The 20,861-nt window shown below is 40.4% G+C and overlaps 1 protein-coding gene across 1 annotated transcript in view; it reads left to right on the forward strand.

Annotated features, from left to right (window-relative positions):
• The window catches only part of LOC121862001 (bromodomain adjacent to zinc finger domain protein 1A-like), a gene marked incomplete at its 5' end in the record, with an annotated part of 85,329 nt that overhangs the window by 58,854 nt on the left and 5,614 nt on the right, over positions 1–20,861 (forward strand). Inside the window, 6 exon segments of the mRNA XM_042359930.1 lie at positions 5,456–5,664; positions 9,482–9,637; positions 12,593–12,735; positions 14,592–14,755; positions 20,215–20,481; positions 20,703–20,851. Coding sequence (XP_042215864.1) covers positions 5,456–5,664; positions 9,482–9,637; positions 12,593–12,735; positions 14,592–14,755; positions 20,215–20,481; positions 20,703–20,851 — 1,088 coding nt within the window.

Raw genomic sequence — 20,861 nt, forward strand, 5'->3', positions numbered from 1 at the left:
GTTGCTTCAAGTATACAGTGACCCCTCGTTCAACGAACGCCTTGGTTAACGAAATTTCGGTTAACGAACTGCCTTCCATAAGGATCTTCAATTCGGTTAACGAATTTCTTACGAACCGACCTCAACATGTTTTCGCTTGCACTGGCCGGGCAACCAGCTTTAGTATCAGTCCGCCAATACATTAATCGGTTCTAGGGCTTAAATTCCTTACTATTTTAGTAATTTCAAGAAGTTTATACTATTCAATAATTTTAAAAGTTTAATATTCAATTTTTTAGTCATTTTAACAATTATTGAACATAATTGAAGTTAAAGTGACTAGTTTAAAGTGCAGCATCCAGCCTCTTAACACAGCAAACAGGCGTTAGTCTCTCTGTTTTCACTGGAGGTAACATCTTGCTTGAGACTCTCTTCAACTAAACGCTTTTTTCTGTGTTTCCAAGCAAATTATTGGTCATTTTGAAATATATTTTACATATTGACAATATATAATGCAGTACAGTGTTGATTTAAAGAAAATAATCTTGAAATACACCAAGAGAACTAAAATTTTATGGGTGAAATGGTGCCATGGGGTGACTTCTCTTCCACCCCAATGCCTTCTCTTCTTCCTTCTCCTCCACCCCCATTGTAATTCCCATCATCATCATCATCATCATCCAGGAGCCTTCTACATACACACCTCAAAGTAAGTGAACTTTTCTGCCATTTTTGTTGAATTTAGGAAATTTTCGGTGAGCTGGAACCAATTACCCCAAAACCCATTGAAACAATGGTTTCGGTTAACGAACGACCTTCTGGAACGGATTGAGTTCGTTAACCGAGGGGTCACTGTATAAGGGATTCATTCGTCCTAACTTGGTGCGCTGCTCTCATATCTAGGGTGGCTCTTCTTCTGTCCAACTGTTAGATAGGGTGAAATCAAAGGCTTATTGACTCTCCTCCTTTAGTTGACAATGTTCGGTGGATTTGGCATCCTGTGTACCGCAGGCAAGGCCGTGGGCTCGTAACACACTTCTTGCCGGCGGTGCCCACCGTTTCTCTGTGGATGTCGGTCACACTAAAATAACCCATTATAGTACCTCCTTCTTTCCTCACACAGCCAAACTGCAGAATGCTCTGCCTTCTTCTGTGTTTCCACACTCATACAATGTGTCTCACTTCAAAAAGCCGGTTTTCCGGCATCTTTGTTTTGTAGATTGATATAACCTTTACCTTTTCTATTTTTAATTTCTTTTTACTCTTATTTTTCTGCCCCCTGGGCTCCGTTGTGGGTTGATGACCTGTGCCTGGTGGGCTATTCCCTTAAAAAAATAAAAATAAAAAAGTACCACTGACTCCCCCCCCCAGCAAAATTCAGCCACTCGTCAATTAGAATCGAAGAGTAACGTCACCACGGCCACACCCCAATTAGAGGAATAGTTCACAGGGAGTCTTAGTCAGACTCAGTCACTATGGAGGCAACAATCATCCACAAACTCCTCAACTGAAGGAACTTGATAGTTTACTTGGCATGCCCAGGGGGTGGAATGGAGCTACTTAGGTCTTTCCTGACATTATGTGACTTATCTCTCAAGCTTAACACCCCACTACCTGCATCTGTTGCTTGTGAGTGTCCATTTAGTCATGTTGGGCTATTTATTTATTTATATATTAAATAATTGATTTATTGCACCCCAGAAGGCAACAAGTCCAGTCACAAGACCCTGCGGTCAGACACTAATACACTGGTACTCGTGTCTCACAGGACACACTGTGACTTGTGATATGGTAACAATATTGATATGATTTAAGGACAATGGGAGTTAGCACCCACCAAAGTGTGGGTAGTGGACAATAATTAGATCTAAATTATAATGTATAAGTAGGTGGTGACATATAGTGGTGAGTGACTCTCCCTGTGGTAGGAGGTCCCTGACAGTGGGACAGTCAATACAGTAGTGCTGATGGGTGTTAGTGTTGAGACAGTTACAGGAAGAGAAGTGCAGGTCATCCCCCACCTCAGATAGGTCTGTATCCTCACCTAATGCCAGCAGAGACAACATTATGTCTGTGGGCCTTAAGTCCACGTCGACGATACTTGTGTGGATAAGGAAGTGATCGTAGTGTTGGATGGATATACCTGTACGGTACTGTAATATCTCCGGTAGCCGGAATCCCTCAAACCCGGAACTCTCCGATGGCCGGAATAGAAATTTCTCGGAAAATTGTTCCCAAAGCTGAAATTTTCCGGAAAATTCCAGCTTTGGGAACAATTTTCCGGAAAATTATTTCGATACCCGGAAAATTTCACGGATGAGGGATACTTTTCCGGGTTCGAGATATGATGTAGTGGGCAATTTCTAGAACTTCCGGGATCAATTTACTGTTCCCCGGAAAATTCCGGGGATGGGGGATTTTTTCCTGCTTTGAGAGTCTTCTTGTTACCTGGAAATCCCTCATTCCCGGAAGTGTTCAGCACCAATTGTTACGGCTAACGGAGATATCACCGTATTCTCAGCCTTGTGAGGGATTGTAAGGAGCTGAGTGGCTGAATGTACAGGGGGCCCTCCAAATTAATGGGGGTTAGGTTCTCAATATGGACCGGGGGGCACATTTAAGTGTACAAACAAATGTATTGTTCCCTTTGTGTTTGCCTTGAGGACAATTGTTTCTTTTACCTGTATTTTATGCAGGGTATATACTGTATGTGTGTGTGGACAGGCACAAAACACATACAAATAAATAATAATGGGAAAATACTCTCACAAATAATCAGAAATAAATTTATCAAAAATGTGACATACCGAGAGTGATGCGGAACATTACCCAACGCAGCCAAGCTTGACCCACGCAGGTGTGAGGCATCAGTTGTGTCTTGGCAGAATATAACTTGTATTGCTGGAATCCTTACAAGACAGCAAATAATTTAAATATAGACAGAGTATATTTGGCCCAAAAGATAAAATTTTAGTCCTTTAGTGTAGTACATATTAGCACAAGTTTCTCAACTCGTATTTTTGGGCAGATATATGTAACTTTTTTCATTTATTTTTACTCGATTACATGCACATGTCATCCTAAATACATATTGTGAAAAAGTGAACAGAATAATTGTCCTAAGGGCAAACTGTACTGTACTCAAATGTACTAAATAATTACTAAAAATTTTGTCTAGTGCAAACTATAGCTTGTTTATATTCAAATTAATCACTTATCTTACAAGAATCCAGCAATGTGAGTTATATTCTGCTAAGTCAATTAATTGGCATTTTATAAGGTAAAAACTTAAACTCCCTCAGTATGACCGATGACAGCGTCTGGGTCAGTAATTTACCCGCTGGCTGGTCAATACCTCGCCTCACCCCTGCTGGTCAACACCTCGCCTCACCCGCTGGCTGGTCAATACCTCGCCTCACCCCGCTGCCCCTCACCGCTGGCTGGTCACCTCGCCTCACCTCTGGTCAACACCTCGCCTCACCCTCTGGCTGGTCAATACCTCGCCTCACCCCTGCTGGTCAACACCTCGCCTCACTTGCTGGCTGGTCAGTACCTCGCCTCACCTGCTGGTCAACACCTCGCCTCCCACTTGCTGGCTGGTCATACCTCGCCTCACCCCTGTGGTCAGCACCTCGCTCACCGCTGGCTGGTCAGCACCTCGCCCCCGCTGGCTGGTCACACAGCCTAATCCACCGACTGCACCTAGCGCTCCGCCTTTTGTCTCTAGGACTAATGGCTCCCTGTACGGCCGTGAAAATGCGGCAATTTTAAAACTACACACAGGCATTGGTACATCCAGGTGTCATCCATGAATGGTGAGACTGCAAAATAAAAATCCACAAACTTGGGAGGCGGGGAGCTGTATTCACTTTGTTCAAGTTCTGCTTGGTTACTGGCTCATTGAAACACAGTCTTCACAGATGCAGTTTACTGGGAGAGAGGTCTGTGAGTGGTGCAGCAGGAAACAGCTCTCACAGGAGGTAATACACATGATCACGAAACCTCCTGCTATGTCATATACTACTCAGACATCAACTTCATTCACACGCTGGGTAACAGCACACATCCACGTCACTAGAGGACACCACTCGTGCACACACTCATTCACGCCATACAGCGGTTACTTTCGCTCGCATTACATAAACACCACACAACTTTCAGTAGAACTAGGCTTACATTTAGGCCTAATATATCCTGATTGGACAGCCATAATTTTGATAATCAGTTATTGATTAATCTCAATAGAAATATTTACAAATAAACTTGTGTATCTCTCTTATTTCTGTCTTTAGTTAACTATTTGAGACAATCAATAATTTTGTATTTACTTTTATTACTTAAAGACTTTATGAAAGATTTTTTTTATTTCTACTTTAGTACATTAATCTTTGGATACTTTTACTTCTACTTGAGTAACATTTTGCCAATGTAATGCAACAATACTGTTATTTAAGTAATAAAGTCCATTACTTCTTACAACTCTGCTCATAACACTGTTACAGGTGATACAGTTATTATAACACGCTGTTACAGGTGATACAGTTATTATAACACACTGTTACAGGTGATATAGTTATTATAACACACTGGTACAGGTGATGTAGTTATTATAACACACTGGTACAGGTGATGTAGTTATTATAACACTGTTACAGGTGATACAGTTATTATAACACACTGGTACAGGTGATGTAGTTATTATAACACTGTTGCAGGTGATATAGTTATTATAACACACTGTTACAGGTGATATAGTTATTATATAACCACTGTTACAGGTGATGTAGTTATTATAACACTGTTACAGGTGATACAGTTATTATAACACACTGTTACAGGTGATACAGTTATTATAACACACTGTTACAGGTGATATAGTTATTATAACACACTGGTACAGGTGATGTAGTTATTATAACACACTGGTACAGGTGATGTAGTTATTATAACACTGTTACAGGTGATGTAGTTATTATAACACTGTTACAGGTGATACAGTTATTATAACACACTGTTACAGGTGATATAGTTATTATAACACACTGGTACAGGCGATGTAGTTATTATATCACTGTTGCAGGTGATATAGTTATTATAACACACTGTTACAGGTGATATAGTTATTATAACACACTGTTACAGGTGATGTAGTTATTATAACACTGTTACAGGTGATACAGTTATTATAACACACTGTTACAGGTGATATAGTTATTATAACACACTGGTACAGGTGATGTAGTTATTATAACACTGTTACAGGTGATATAGTTATTATAACACTGTTACAGGTGATATAGTTATTATAACACACTGTTACAGGTGATGTAGTTATTATAACACACTGGTACAGGTGATATAGTTATTATAACACATTGTTAAAGGTGATGTAGTTATTATAACACACTGGTACAGGTGATATAGTTATTATAACACACTGGTACAGGTGATATAGTTATTATAACATTATTTACAGGTGAGACAGACAAAGCTAGGAAGATTCGTGAACATACAGAAGAAAAGTTGAGACGGAGAAAGGAAGAGGAGGCAGCCGGGTCAGAGGGCGGGGACTCTGATGAGGACGACAGTGAGAACAAAGTGGGGGAGCAGGTGACAGACAACGCCCTGAGGACACCCATAGAGAGGTGGGAAGTGTCACTCATGGCCAGCACAAATCTCTCTCAAGTAAGTTAAAGCAGATGAATGTTGTTGGTCACTTAACTTCCTGAGTATGGTAAAACATCCTCTGAGACAGAAGTTCATTAGAAGAGTGTATCTAGTGGTTGTGGGCTGTGGTATAAGGTTGTGTGGTGAGGGAGGTTTTGTGTTTAATGTATGTAGGTCTCGGAGAGTCTCAGTGGCATTTTGAATGTTTTTTCTGAGTTAGTTGAGAGTGTGGACTCAGCAGTCAGTGGTTGTGAGCTACATGGGCTCGTCACCACTGGATCGAGGACATGTCTGGCTCCAAGCTGACACGCTCAACTAGTTCATTCCTTCCTTTACCATATAGATTTATTATTAGAAACTTATGTGTGTTATCATTACAGTATGTACAGTCCCTGGGTTACTTACAAGTTCCATTCCTACGGACACTTGTAAGTTAAACTGTACATAAGTTGAACTACATACCCTAAGTGCATAGTGCACTTACAGTACAATGTTTAAAATCCCACAATATCATAGCCTAAGTCCTTAAATTACAGCTAAAATTATTTAGTTTACTGAATTTATGAGAAAAAGAAATTGAATGACAAAATACAGTACTAAATAGAGTAAAAAAATAAGTCATCTATAAATAATATACTGTACTGTAAGTTCAAATTCGCGGATGTTGGTAAGCCGGGCATACATAACCCAGGGACCACCAGCAAGTGTTATCATTACTGTTATTATCACACAGCCTGGCATACATAACCCAGGGACCACCAGCAAGTGTTATCATTACTGTTATTATCACACAGCCAGGCATACATAACCCAGGGACCACCAGCAAGTGTTATCATTACTATTATTATCACACAGCCAGGCATACATAACCCAGGGACCACCAGCAAGTGTTATCATTACTGTTATTATCACACAGCCGGCATACATAACCCAGGACCACCAGCGTGTTATCATACTGTTATTACCACGCCCGGCATACATAACCCAGGGACCACCAGCAAGGGCACACATTGTTATTATCACACAGCGGGCATACATAACCCAGGGACCACCAGCACGGCACAACATTGCCATTATCACACAGCCGGGCATACATAACCCAGACCACCAGTGCGTTATCATTACTGTTATTATCAACAGCCAGGCATACATAACCAGGGACCACCAGCAAGTGTTATCATTACTGTTATTATCACACAGCCTGGCATACATAACCCAGGGACCACCAGCAAGTGTTATCAATACTGTTATTATCACACAGCCTGGCATACATAACCCAGGGACCACCAGCAAGGTTATCATTGCTATTATCAAGCCGGGCATACATAACCCAGGGACCACCAGCAAGTGTTATCATTACTGTTATTATCACACAGTGGCATACAACCAGGGACCACCAGCAAGTGTTATCACACTGTTATTATCACACAACAGCCGGCATACATAACCCAGGGACCACCAGCAAGTGTTATCATTACTGTTATTATCACACAGCCGGGCATACATAACCCAGGGACCACCAGCAAGTATTATTACTGTTATTATCACACAGCCTGGCATACATAACCAAGGGACCACCAGTTATCATTACTGTTATTATCACACAGCCGCATACATAACCAGGGACCACCAGCAAGTGTTATCATTACTGTTATTATCATCAACAGCCCGCACATAACCCAGGGACCACCAGCAAGTGTTATCATTACTGTTATTATCACACAGCCTGGCATATAACCCAGGGACCACAAGCAAGTGTTACCATTACTGTTATTATCACACAGCCGGCATACATAACCCGACCACCAGCAAGTGTTATCATTACTACTTATCACACAGCCAGGCATACATAACCCAGGGACCACCAGCAAGTGTTATCATTACTGTTATTATCACACAGCCTGGCATACATAACCCAGGACCACAAGCAAGTGTTATCATTACTGTTATTATCACACAGCCGGGCATACATAACCCAGGACCACCAGCAAGTGTTATTACTGTTATTATCACACAACCAGGCACACATAACCAAGGGACCACCAACAAGTGTTATCATTACTGTTATTATCACACAGCCAGGCATACATAACCCAGGGACCACCAGCAAGTGTTATCACACTGTTATTATCACACAGCCGGGCACATACATAACCCAGGACCACCAGCAAGTGTTATCATTACTGTTATTAACACACAGCCTGGCATACAATAACCCAGGGACCACCAGCAAGTGTTATCACATCTACATGCTATTATACAGCATACATAACCCAGGACCACCAGCAAGGTTATCATTATCATATTATCACACAATAGCATACATAACCCAGGGACCAAAGCAAGTGTTACCATTATTTACATCACACAGCCTGGCATACATAACCCAGGGACCACCAGCAAATGTTATCATTACTGTTATTATCAAAAAGCCAGGCATACATAAACCCAGGACCACCAGCAATGTTACCATTACTGTAATATCACAGCCAGGCATACATAACCCAGGGACCACCAGCAAGTGTTATCATTACTGTTATTATCACACAGCCGAGCATACATAACCCAGGGACCACCAACATGTTATCATTACTGTTATTATCACACAGCCGGGCATACATAACCCAGGACCACCAGCAAGTTTTATCACACTGTTATTATCACACAGCCAGGCATACATAACCCAGGACCACCAGCAAGTGTTATCATTACTGTTATTACTCCACACAGCCAGCACATAACACAGGACCACCAGCAAGTGTTATCATTACTGTTATTATCATACAGCCGGCATACATAACCCAGGGACCACCAGCAAGAGGTTCATCATTACTGTTATCACACAGCCGGGCATACATAACCCAGGGACCACCAGCAAGTGTTATCATTACTGTTATTATCAAAAACAGCCATACATAACCCAGAGACCAATGCAAGTGTTATCATTACTGCTATTATCACACAGCCAGGCATAAAACCCAGGGACCACCAGCAAGTGTTATCATTACTGTTATTATCACACAGCCAGGCATACATAACCAAGGGACCACCAGCAAGGTTATCATTAATGTTATTATCACACAGCCGGGCATATATAACCCAGGGACCACCAGCAAGTGTTATCATTACTACATATCACACAGCCAGGCATAACATAAACCCAGGACCCACCAGCAAGTGTTATCATTACTGCCTATTAACACACAGCCTGGCATACATAACCAAGGACCACCAGCAAGTGTTATCATTACTGTTATTATCACACAGCCAGGCATACATAACCCAGGACCACCAGCAAGTCCATCATTACTGTTATTATCACAAAACCACCATTTTGGATTAGTGAATCTATAAATAAGGCATCAAAATACAAATCATGTAGTATATTTAAGATAAATAAATAAAAATGCACCAATATTGGACAGGCAACCTTTGCTGCATCCAGTGTGGGACTGTATGTTGTAATGTTCACTTGTGTATTTCCACATGTAAGCTCATGCCCATAACTTTTCACCTTCATACCTCACTGTATACACATACTATAACAACCAACTATTATTATTATAAACAAATTGTAAAATAATGGGCAAATAATTTACTTCATAGAATCAAAAATAAATAACAAGCCTGAAAAGACAAAGGTGCAACTCACTCACAGATTTCCCCAGTATCACAAGGCTCTGACCATCACCACATTAGACACTGATATGGGAACATGTCCCATACCACCCTGTTCATAATCTTTAAGTACACTTTTATGAATGTGTCGTAGATGTTTTGTGTGTATTAATTTTCTTACCACGAGAGGCGTTTTGTAGCTCACGCTGCCCAATAGCTGTGTTTACATTATAAACCTCTGGACAACTCATATCGTATCCCGCTCTCAACGCCATGTCTATCTGTTTCATTTAAAAAGACAAGAGAGAACATGTTGCTGTGTGATGGCTGTGACAAGGGCCACCATATTTATTGTTTGAAGCCAAAGTTAAAGGTGAGGAAGGTAATCAGAGTCTCTCTCAGCCTTCTAAAGGTGAGGAGGTACAGAGTCTCTTCAGCCTAGTTAAAGGTGAGGAGGTGTTGTGTGAGTCTTCAGCCTAAGTTAAAGGTGGGGATGTGTTTGTGAGTCCCTCCAGCCTGCTAGCCAAGGTGAGGTGTTGTGTGAGTCTCTCTCAGCCTAGGTTAAAGGTGGAGGTGTCATGTGAGACTCTCTCTCAGCCTAAGTTAAAGGTGGGAGGTGTTGTGAGTCTCAGCCTAAGTTAAAGGTGAGGAGGTGTGTGAGTCTCCTCAGCCTAAGGTTAAAGGTAGGGAGGTGTTGTGTGAGTCTCTCAGCCTAAGTTAAAAGGTGGAGAGGTGTTGTGAGTCTCTCTCAGCCTGCCAAAGAGGAGGTGTTATGTGAGTCTCTCTCAGCCTAAGTTAAAGGTGAGGAGGTTGTGTGAGTCTCTCTCAGCCTAAGTTAAAGGTAGGAGGTGTTGTGTGAGTCTCTCTCAGCCTGAGTTAAAGGTGAGAGGTGTTGCTCATTCTCTCTCAGCCTGAGTTAAAGGTGGGGAGGTGTTGTCTAGGCCTCTCTCAGCCTAAGTTAAAGTGAGGGAGGTTGAGGAGCCCCTCTCAGCCAAAGGTAATAGGGATTGTGTGAGTCTCTCTCAGCCCAAGTTAAAGGTGAGAGGTAAGGAGAGTCCTCTCACCAAAAGGTGAGGAGGTACAATCTCCCAGCCTAGGTTAAAGGTGAGGAGGTTGTGATCTCTCAGCCTAAGTTAAAGGTAGGTTGCAGAGTCTCTCTCAGCCCTAAGTTAAAGGTGGGAGGTGTTGTGTGAGTCTCCCAGCCTAGTTGAAGGTAGGAGGTGTTGTGTGAGTCTCCTCAGCCCAAGGAGGGTTGTGAGTCTCTCTCCAGCCCAAGTTAAAGGAGGATACAGAGTCTCTCAGCCTAATCAAAGGTGGGAGGTGAGCTCTCTAGCCTGGTTAAAGGTGAGGAGGTGTTGTGTGAGTCTCTCCAGCCTGTTAAAGGCAGGAGGAGGTGTTGTGAGTCCTCCCCTCAGCCTGGGTAGAGTGAGCCTCTCTCAGCCTAAGGCTGTGGGGAGGTGTTGTGTGAGTCTCTCTCAGCCTAGTTAAAGGTGAGGAGGTGTTGTGTGAGTGTCTCTCAGCCTGCTGCGTAGGGAGGTGTTGTGCAAGAGTCCCTCCTCCAGCCTGCTAAAGGTGGAGAGGTGTTGTGTGAGCCCCTCTCAGCCCAAGTTAAAGGGTGGGGAGGTGTTGTGTGAGTCTCTCTCAGCCTGGGTTAAAGGTAGAGGTGTGTGTGAGTCTCTCCCTCAGCCTGGTTAAAGGTGAGTCTCTCAGCCTCCTAAAGGTGAGGAGGTAGTGGTCCCTCTCACAGGTTAAAGGTGAGGAGGTGTTGTGTGAGTCTCTCTCAGCCTAAGTTAAAGGTAGGGAGGTGTTGTGTGAGTCTCTCTCAGCCTAAGTTAAAGGTGAGGAGGTGTTGTGTGAGTCTCTCTCAGCCTCACTTGTTATCATTCTTTAGTTCTAACATTTGTTCATAATGGTCAGTGCTAGTTCTAACATGTGTTCATAATGGTCAGTGCTAGTTCTAACATGTGTTCATAATGGTCAGTGCTAGTTCTAACATGTGTTCATAATGGTCAGTGCTAGTTCTAACATTTGTTCATAATGGTCAGTGCTAGTTCTAACATGTGTTCATAATGGTCAGTGCTAGTTCTAACATGTGTTCATAATGGTCAGTGCTAGTTCTAACATGTGTTCATAATGGTCAGTGCTAGTTCTAACATGTGTTCATAATGGTCAGTGCTAGTTCTAACATGTGTTCATAATGGTCAGTGCTAGTTCTAACATGTGTTCATAATGGTCAGTGCTAGTTCTTACATTTGTTCATAATGGTCAGTGCTAGTTCTAACATTTGTTCATAATGGTCAGTGCTAGTTCTAACATGTGTTCATAATGGTCAGTGCTAGTTCTAACATGTGTTCATAATGGTCAGTGCTAGTTCTAACATGTGTTCATAATGGTCAGTGCTAGTTCTAACATGTGTTCATAATGGTCAGTGCTAGTTCTAACATGTGTTCATAATGGTCAGTGCTAGTTCTAACATGTGTTCATAATGGTCAGTGCTAGTTCTAACATTTGTTCATAATGGTCAGTGCTAGTTCTAACATTTGTTCATAATGGTCAGTGCTAGTTCTAACATGTGTTCATAATGGTCAGTGCTAGTTCTAACATGTGTTCATAATGGTCAGTGCTAGTTCTAACATTTGTTCATAATGGTCAGTGCTAGTTCTAACATTTGTTCATAATGGTCAGTGCTAGTTCTAACATTTGTTCATAATGGTCAGTGCTAGTTCTAACATGTGTTCATAATGGTCAGTGCTAGTTCAAACATGTGTTCATAATGGTCAGTGCTAGTTCTAACATTTGTTCATAATGGTCAGTGCTAGTTCTAACATTTGTTCATAATGGTCAGTGCTAGTTCTAACATGTGTTCATAGTTACTATTAGTTTTAGGGTTTTAGTAGTTCTTATTTATTGCTTTGGTCTTTATTATATTTTCTCCCAGGTAAATGTGTGAGAGAGAGAGAGAGAGAGAGAGAGAGACCCAGTACCCTGTGGTTATCTGTTGTCTGTCACATACAATCAAACACTGGGAGCACGTGGCAGCATTTATCACTCCATATTATTATTTCAAACTTTCTTACCAGAGTAGATGAGAGGACAGACATGGGTCTTAAACTTGAAATTGTAAGATGAATATTTGAGCTCCTGTAGTGATGTATATATTGAGGCAGTCCAGGTCAGAAGTAGAGAAGCAATAAACATAAAAGAAAGGGGGAAGAAGTTTGAAGATGATGATTGAATAATAATAAACATGCTCACACCTAGACCACCCCATTTGATTATGTATTGTGTTGATACTGTAATAAACTATATATAACATTGTATTCACCAGGAGATACCCTCGGGCGACTGGTACTGTGATCGTTGTAAACCAAAGGAGAAGCCAAAGAGTCCTCGTAAAAACCGTCAAATATACAAGGATGTGTCGGATGATGAGGGCGATTCGGGAGAAGAATCGGATGTAGATGGTCACAGGTTTGTTATATATTGGTGTAGTTAGTGGTGATGTGGCCCACCAGGCTCTGAGCTCCTGATCACTCACTAACCCTTGTCGTACAGGAGCTCACACAACCATGGAAGGTGATGTTAAGGAGGATTACCTCCATTGAACTCACAACCCTTCTGCTGGGATGGTTCAGTTGGGGGACGTAATACAAGACTTATAAGCAATGGACTTGACACACCTTCATCTTGTCTGGAAACCGAACACTTGTTTTTCCGCCATAATAACTAAGTTTGGTGACTTACAGAGGCACAGTATACTCACTATATTGTGTTACTCACAATATAGTGAGTAACACACCCCCATATTGTAAGACATAAATTTATGCGTGCTTAACTACCTGGTGTTGAATTAAAAGAGCAGCTGTTGAGGAGCTTGGCAACACTGGTGCATGTTACCACTCCATCTCTCTAATCACCCACACCTTTCTGCCTTCTCACTCCACTTTTTAAAATCTTCTGTAACGTAATGTTGAAGGGATATTATGTGTTAAGTGTAAGTATAAAAAATACTGTATTTTAGCTTTCATGTTTATTCAAGACATCTTAGGTCCTCGGACCCACTAATCCCCCACCCGACAATGGGTGACCTGACATTGTATTAGAAGGTCAGTAATAAGAGATCACTAATACCCAACACTACGGACTTGTGTCAGGTCAGGTCGGGTACACGAATCCCTCACAGCTCCAAGGGATTGGAAAATATCAGTCCTTAATGTAACACACAGCTTCATTCACGACCATATTATATACTAGATTTTTTGTTTATACTCTAGGAAAACTCCCCAGCACACAGAAACATTATGAGGATGTGGGCTAGTGTTTGTCTGTGCAAGATGCATAATTTAGACACTCGGAAAGTTTTTTCCAGTAACTGGAAATATTTCCGGGGATGGGGGATTTTTCCCGATTTGAGAAAGTCGTCCGGTTAGCCAGAAATCTCTCATCCCTGGAGGTGCTCTGCACCAATTGTTCCGGCTAACGGGGATATCACTGTGTGTGTGTGTGTGTGTGTGTGTGTGTGTGTGTGTGTGTGTGTGTGTGTATATATATATATATATATATATATATATATATATATATATATATATATATATATATATATATATATATATATATATATATATATATATATATATATATATATATATATATATATATAAAACATTGTGTGTGTTATTTATGCATTTCCACAGTTCTGATAAGGAGCTAAAATTTGGTAGTGAGTGGCCACAGTACAGTATAAGTGTATCTGTTACAGCCTAACAGACAATAGTGAACACTCCTCCATACTAACACCTTGCTTACAGTATATAATCCCACACTGTGTGCCTCAGGATCTTGAAGACATATTCATCACAAACACAAGATAATATACATTACATAAGATTGTAGCTGCTTCTCTGTTGAGTGTTGTGGTGGGAGTGAGGCCTCACACCGCTGTCACCAGGACAGTTCACAGGCTATCTGGTACAGAGTATTTCTTATTGGCTTCAGCCTTGATGGAGGGGTATACTTAGAAGCATGTGGTCTGTGTGCCTCTGTACCTTACCCAACGAATTTCAGTACAATGTAGACAGTGTGGAGCTTAGGTAAACCTGATGTGTTGACATAGATTAAAAGAAGAGTGATGACATCAGTAGAGTGGTGATGTACTCCTTCTATCTCAGTAAGTGTGGGTGTGTATTAAAGGTGTTAAGTGAGTGTTGTGCAGTAATGTTTTGGCACAGGTTTACACTGTACTCGATGGTCTTGTTCCTCCCATATACCCTGCATGTTGAACCATAGTTTGAAATATGACTTTCACATTAATAAAATTTTGCCAACAGTGAAGAGGTCAACCAGGACTTGTGTTATGTCTGTGAAAAACCCGGAACTTTGATCTGCTGCGACACGTGTCCGCTCGCCTTCCATCAAGAATGTGCCGACCTTCGAAAAATTCCCCGTGGTAGCTGGTCTTGTCAACACTGTCAAGGCAATGCACCAGTCAGAGGTAATGTTCAACATTCACTTCATTTCAAGATTATTAACTCTCAGACCCCTGGCTTTGTAAGACCCACCGAACTTCCCACACGGGTATATTTCGGTAAAATACAGTACAGTACTTCTATTTTAATCCATTTTCATCTTATATGTAGGTTAATCAATAAGAAAAATACCAGAAAAATGTACTTACATTTAACTTTCATTATGGCATAGTTGGAGAGTTGTCTGGAGTGTTGATGAGCAGTGTGGAGTGATGAAAGTTGTCTTGTTTGAAGCTGCTACACACAGTGAGCAGGAAGTGATGGTGACACACACACTTACAACACACAGTTCTTACTTGAAGGCAGTTTTATATCACATTTCTGTCTTATAATCATTACAAAACATAAAATATATATATTTTACTCAAAACAAATATAAGCTCCTGAACAGTAGGAATATTCTGGCAGCACAAAACTTATACTGAGTTAAGAACTTCTTGATCATGTGGAAGTCTTTGTAACATGGAATGTACAAGGCAACTCCACAGTCCATGCACCAGGTCACCGCATCTCTGTGTCGTGGCTGGTGGGGAGGGAGCACCAGTCTGCAGGCCTAACACTGTCCTCACCGTCTCTACATCATCTGGGTTCTGTTTCTTCCCCATCATTGTCTTCCTCACTCAATACTCTATCACTGCCACTCAAATCAAACAACTCTTGATGAACAGCACAACTGTCAAGCAAATGCCTTCACTTGGGTGTGGAGGAGTGAGGTGGGTCATAAGAGAGGTCTAAGGACGTGCATCTATCACAGTGTCTGGCGGGTCACTGACCATGAGTCCTGAGTCTTGAGACAAATACATCCTGGTTGAGTTGTCAAGTACACAAACATCTCGTTCAAAATATGCCGCTAGAGTTGAGGATGTTTGGAACATCACCCGGGGTTGCCTTGGGGAATGTTCAGGAACGTCACCCGGAGCTTAAGGTTTTGTGTAACATGAACCTTTTGTTGTACAGTCCCAGAACGAAGCTTCTGATACAGTCAAGGTGGACGGTACAAAGTCCGCCCTCACCCTTACTGGATGGCGGGTCCGCTGTCCAGCCAGCCAACACCCCTCCCCTCCACACACACACACACAGTTCAACAATCAAGCCCTGTTACTTTCATTTCTCAATAAAGACTGAGAAAGGATATCAAAGCTTTGTACAATAAATACACAAATGTTTATCCAATCAAGTGTTACATTATTTGACAAAATAAGTTACATCATTATTAAATAATCATGAAATAATGGAGTGTGTGTTTCTTGGCAGCACGGGTTTCTCAAAATGGTAGTCAGAAAACTAAGCCTGAATGTGAGGGATAATATGGTTCCTAAGAGAAGACTTTATTACTCTCCCCGATGATGGCCTCATCATAGGGTCTACCACACATAACCTTGGCTTGACCCCTACAATGGATGATGTAATGGGAGTGTAGCTGACATATGAGAGACCCAATTAATATAAGTGTTTCACAACTGGAAGTAGGTCAACACCATTGATTAGGGTTGGGTGGAAAAATGCGATAAAAACAGCATGACTCTATTTTATTATTGGTTATACTCGTTAGGTAACCATAAATGTTGTCTAGCTTAATATCCTTGTAAATATTTACAGTTAAAAGTGGTAAAACAATTATTCAAACAATCTATTCCTTAGATTACAGAAATTATGCACAACACATTTATATTGACACCAAAAGTACTCCTTCAGTCGCCAGTCCAGCACCCCTGCTCATCAATGATGGCCTGTCCTGCATGGATGGTTATCACCAGCTCGGGTCTACCCCTGTAGTGTTCCCACTGTCTGGTAATGTGCAACATAATGTAAAACTTCATTGGATAAATTGTTCATGAATATATTAAACAAAACATTGACATCCTTTCCCAGTCCTTAATGAGAAGTGGAAGTATCATAGCTCGATTGTTGAACTGCTTGGGTGTTGGGAACGATGATCAGACAGCAAACAGTGGGGCCACCGCTTGAAATTTTTATCCCAGCCTTGAAAGGTTGAAAGAAACTTTTGAAAACCTCCCATACATTGAAAAATTCTATAAAAAAATCAATGTTTTCTATTTTCATTTGATTATAAATTCTTTTTGCATGAAGTAAATGAAATAATTGTCCTAAGGGCAAACCTGTACTCTACTCAAATGTACTAAATAATTACTCAATTTTTTTATGACTAGTGCAAATTATAGCATATTTATATTCAAATTAATCACTATCTTACAAGAATTCCAGCAATGTAAGTTATATTCTGCTAAGTTTAGTCTGAAATTTTATAAGATAAAAACTTTAAGCCTAAAACTACCTTCACACCTGGTTTGGAAATACTTCTTAGGGAGGCTTCTTAGCCCAGAACCCCCAATTTGTTGTCCAAATCTTCCGAAATACGGATTTACCGGGTCCTGATCTTCAAGGGTTTACTGTATTCAAAGTCTTTCATTCGCGTGTGTGCCACCAGTAGTGCTATAACTGGTTTGTTCACAAAAAATTTTGTGATAAACAAAAAGGTTGATACATAGCATATACAGTAATAAAATACAATAGTACATATAAGTGATGCCACAGGTCAGCCAGGCAGTCAACCAGCTGACTTAGTTATGTGTGTGTATGCTGTGACGTCGCATGGAGGGAGGTGGGTCGGCTCACTGCCTCCACATTCATTCACCTCCCACACACATACACACCTATGCTCTTCATTCTTCTTATTTTATAGGTTTATATATTTTCTCTATTCCTAAGTCACATTAGAGCATACTGTAATTTGTACTCTTTTGTTCTGTATTAAAGAAAATGGTATCACTAGGGTAGACTATAATATCCTGAGGGGGTATATGTTCTGTGCTTGTTTACATACTCAGACTTGAATTATAGGTACAGAAAACAATTGTTTTTGTTAAAATTTATTAATATTTACTACAAAAATTCACTCCATGTAAACATCAACACCATCTCAGAAACATTTATTATTTCTAACCCCAAATATTATGAAAACAAAAATTATAACATCAGTAGCCATGGTACCATAACCTATTTTTCCCCTTAGGTATTAAATTCAGTAATTGTGAATTCACAATTCACGGCGATTTCTAAGAAAATAACCCTCGCGAGTACGGGGGAATAAGTCTTTAATATATATTTTGTACAGTTTGTAGAATAGTATTGATTAAAATTAAAATAATTGTACTGGTAACTCAGGTTTGATCTGAGCGTTTTTTAAATAACGAGCTGAAGGCAGCTTAAATTTGCCGCGCTTATTCGCTAGGCCGATCGCCTGGCAGTGGGGTCGTGTGTGATGCCGGGTGAGGTGCTCGTAAGTTATTACTGTACTATAAAGTCACAGTCATATCAACATCAACGATTTTAATAATAATAATTATTATATTAATGTAATAATAAAGATTATTTCTACGAATGATGTTGATAATGAAGTATTCTGTACAACAACTGTGACCACGTCCAGCAAGCTTCCCGGGTATCACTTTCTCACTTCACACCAGCACTACTTTTTCTCTGTGCTCTCATTTGCATTGTGTGTTTGTCACGTAACATTTTAGTGTTAAACGCTGTTTTCCCCCATCAAGCATGTCTGGAAAACGTCCATCTGCCTCCTCTGGGGCGCCTAAAGCTAAAAAGGCACGAAAAACAATCACAATGGATGTGAAATTAAATGTGATCACCCGCCTTCAGAGAGGAGAGTGCGTGTCGGAGGTTGGCCGCGTGCTTGGTTTAAGTGAGAGCACTGTTCGTACCCTGTGTGGTATATGATGGTTCCCCTAACCTGTACCATATACATGTATTCTTATGGGAAAATTATGTTTGATTTGTGCATTTTTTAATTAAGCGGTGGTTTTCAAGAATGTAAAACGAGAGGTGGGTTTAATTCGATACAATTTTGTCATACCTTGAAATTCTTTTTAGTAATCTGGAAAGTTTCAGACATGAATTTGGTGAACTTTATTTATTTATTTATTTTTATTATTATTATTATTCTATTATTATTATTATTTTATTATTATTATTATTATTTTTTTTCCCCACGGGTGGCATTGCTGACAACGACCCGCCGTCCAGTAAAGGTGGGGCTGACTTTGTACCATCCACCTTGACTAAACCTGTTTTATGTTTAGAATACATGTATGTGTTGCTTATACAGTACATGTATATGTTGCTTATACATTTATATGTAGCTTATACAGGTATGTGTTAGTTGAACATGATGGTATCGACCCCTTTCCTCATCGATACAATGTGTCACAATGGATGAATAATTATCATCATTAATTGTGATTCCTGCATTATGTTGGTAGGTCTGCCTTCCTAGTATATGTGAGGTTGCCAGTTATTATTTCTGGCATTTGTTACAATTATGGTGAATCACCGAGCTCCATCTTTGGTAGAATAATATAATGATATTAATGTAGCGAAAATATATCAAAGGGAGTCATATAGTGGATGTTTTCTGCTGGTAATCCATGACCAACACTAGTACCCGAGAGTCACTGGAAAACACGGCTTGTACCGACAGACATTGTCTCGTAGTGTGTATCAGATAATGTTCCTTTGCCAGCATGAATTATGAAATGATAATTTATATTCATAATTGTTGCCTCATCAACTGAGGTAGAGATATTATCGAAATGCAGTAAATCATAATGTCATTGTAGCTGGATCAGGCATCATAATACACCTGTAATTACTATATTTACAATGAATGTAACATCGGATCGCAGTGTTTCATATTTCGTTCAAAGCGATTCCGTTGTAACCTCGGTTCATGAAAAAATAGTAATGTTATATTCCTATTTGGCAACCCATCCCCTGGGGCTGAAATAGTATCTAAGGTGCTATAAATTATTGGGTTTACTCATGATGTTATGGTTTGTATATGGTGTCATAATTCATCATTTCGTTACATTATGTAGAGAATAGGTGATGTAGTGCAGTATCATGGTGATAATCAGGTGCAAGAAGAAAGAACGAAAGGTAGAAGGTATTAGGCAGCTACCAAACAGGGAGGTACTACCGCCTGGGAAGATATTGGAAGCATAATGTGTTGTCTAATGGTGGACCCTGCTGCCATATGTGACCAAGTCCCAGGTTGATGATCTGACTTTCTGCCTCATTTACACACAATTGCAGGGTCTCAATTGTTTCTCCTGCTATAGACAACACAACATACATATATTGTTTCTCACTTAATATATTTTTCATTTTTGTATTTATGGTTCTTTATTATCATTATTATTATTTTTAATTTTGTATTTTTTATGGCATTTATTATTATTATTGTTACAGTATTATTATTACATTTTCGCCCCCAGGCCCTGATGTGGGTCAGTGGGCTAATACCTGTGGGAAAAAAAGTTACACCTGCTATATGTTATACATGATGTTTACCTGTGACTACTACTATTTATAAATAATATCTTTACAGGTAAAGAAAGTCCTCCAGAAAAGAAGAAGAACAGTAAAGACACAAATAAGGAAAATAATAAGAGCAATAAAGAAAACAGAGCAAAGAAAGAGACCAAAAATGCCAAGGAAAACAAAAGTAACAAAAAGACACCAAAGAGCACAGACAAGATGTCCAAGTCCACCTCCAAGAGTAAGAAGGCCACTACTCCCTCTGAGAAGAAGAGGAGGAGTGAAGGAGACACTTCCCGAGTCTCCAAGAAACTCAAGGTGGATGACTTTGAGTGTGGTGAGTGACCTACCACTGTGGCTGTCAGGTGTCATTAAACTATTCAGCAGTGTCATAATATATTGAGCTAAGTCAAAGTTTGGAATTAAATGTCATAAGGTTTTGGTCTAAGTGTCAAAATATTGAGCCAAGTGTTGAACATTTGACGAGTTAACATTATTGATTGACAAAGAGCAGTGTATATGGGGTTGACAGTCTCAAAATATTAAGCATCGTTGCAGGTTGGACACCACCTAAGCGTAGTACTGGTCGGCGTTCACTGGTCGATGAAGACAGTGTCCTCAACTGCTCAGCGTTGGAGACTATTCTGGATGAGCTACAGAGACAACCTTCCTCCTGGCCTTTCTTGAAACCTGTGTCAAAGAAAGTTGTAAGTCTCT

This window comes from Homarus americanus, unplaced genomic scaffold (assembly GCF_018991925.1).
Source record: "Homarus americanus isolate GMGI-L3 unplaced genomic scaffold, GMGI_Hamer_2.0 scaffold25013, whole genome shotgun sequence".
Classification (NCBI taxonomy): Eukaryota; Metazoa; Arthropoda; class Malacostraca; order Decapoda; family Nephropidae; genus Homarus; species Homarus americanus.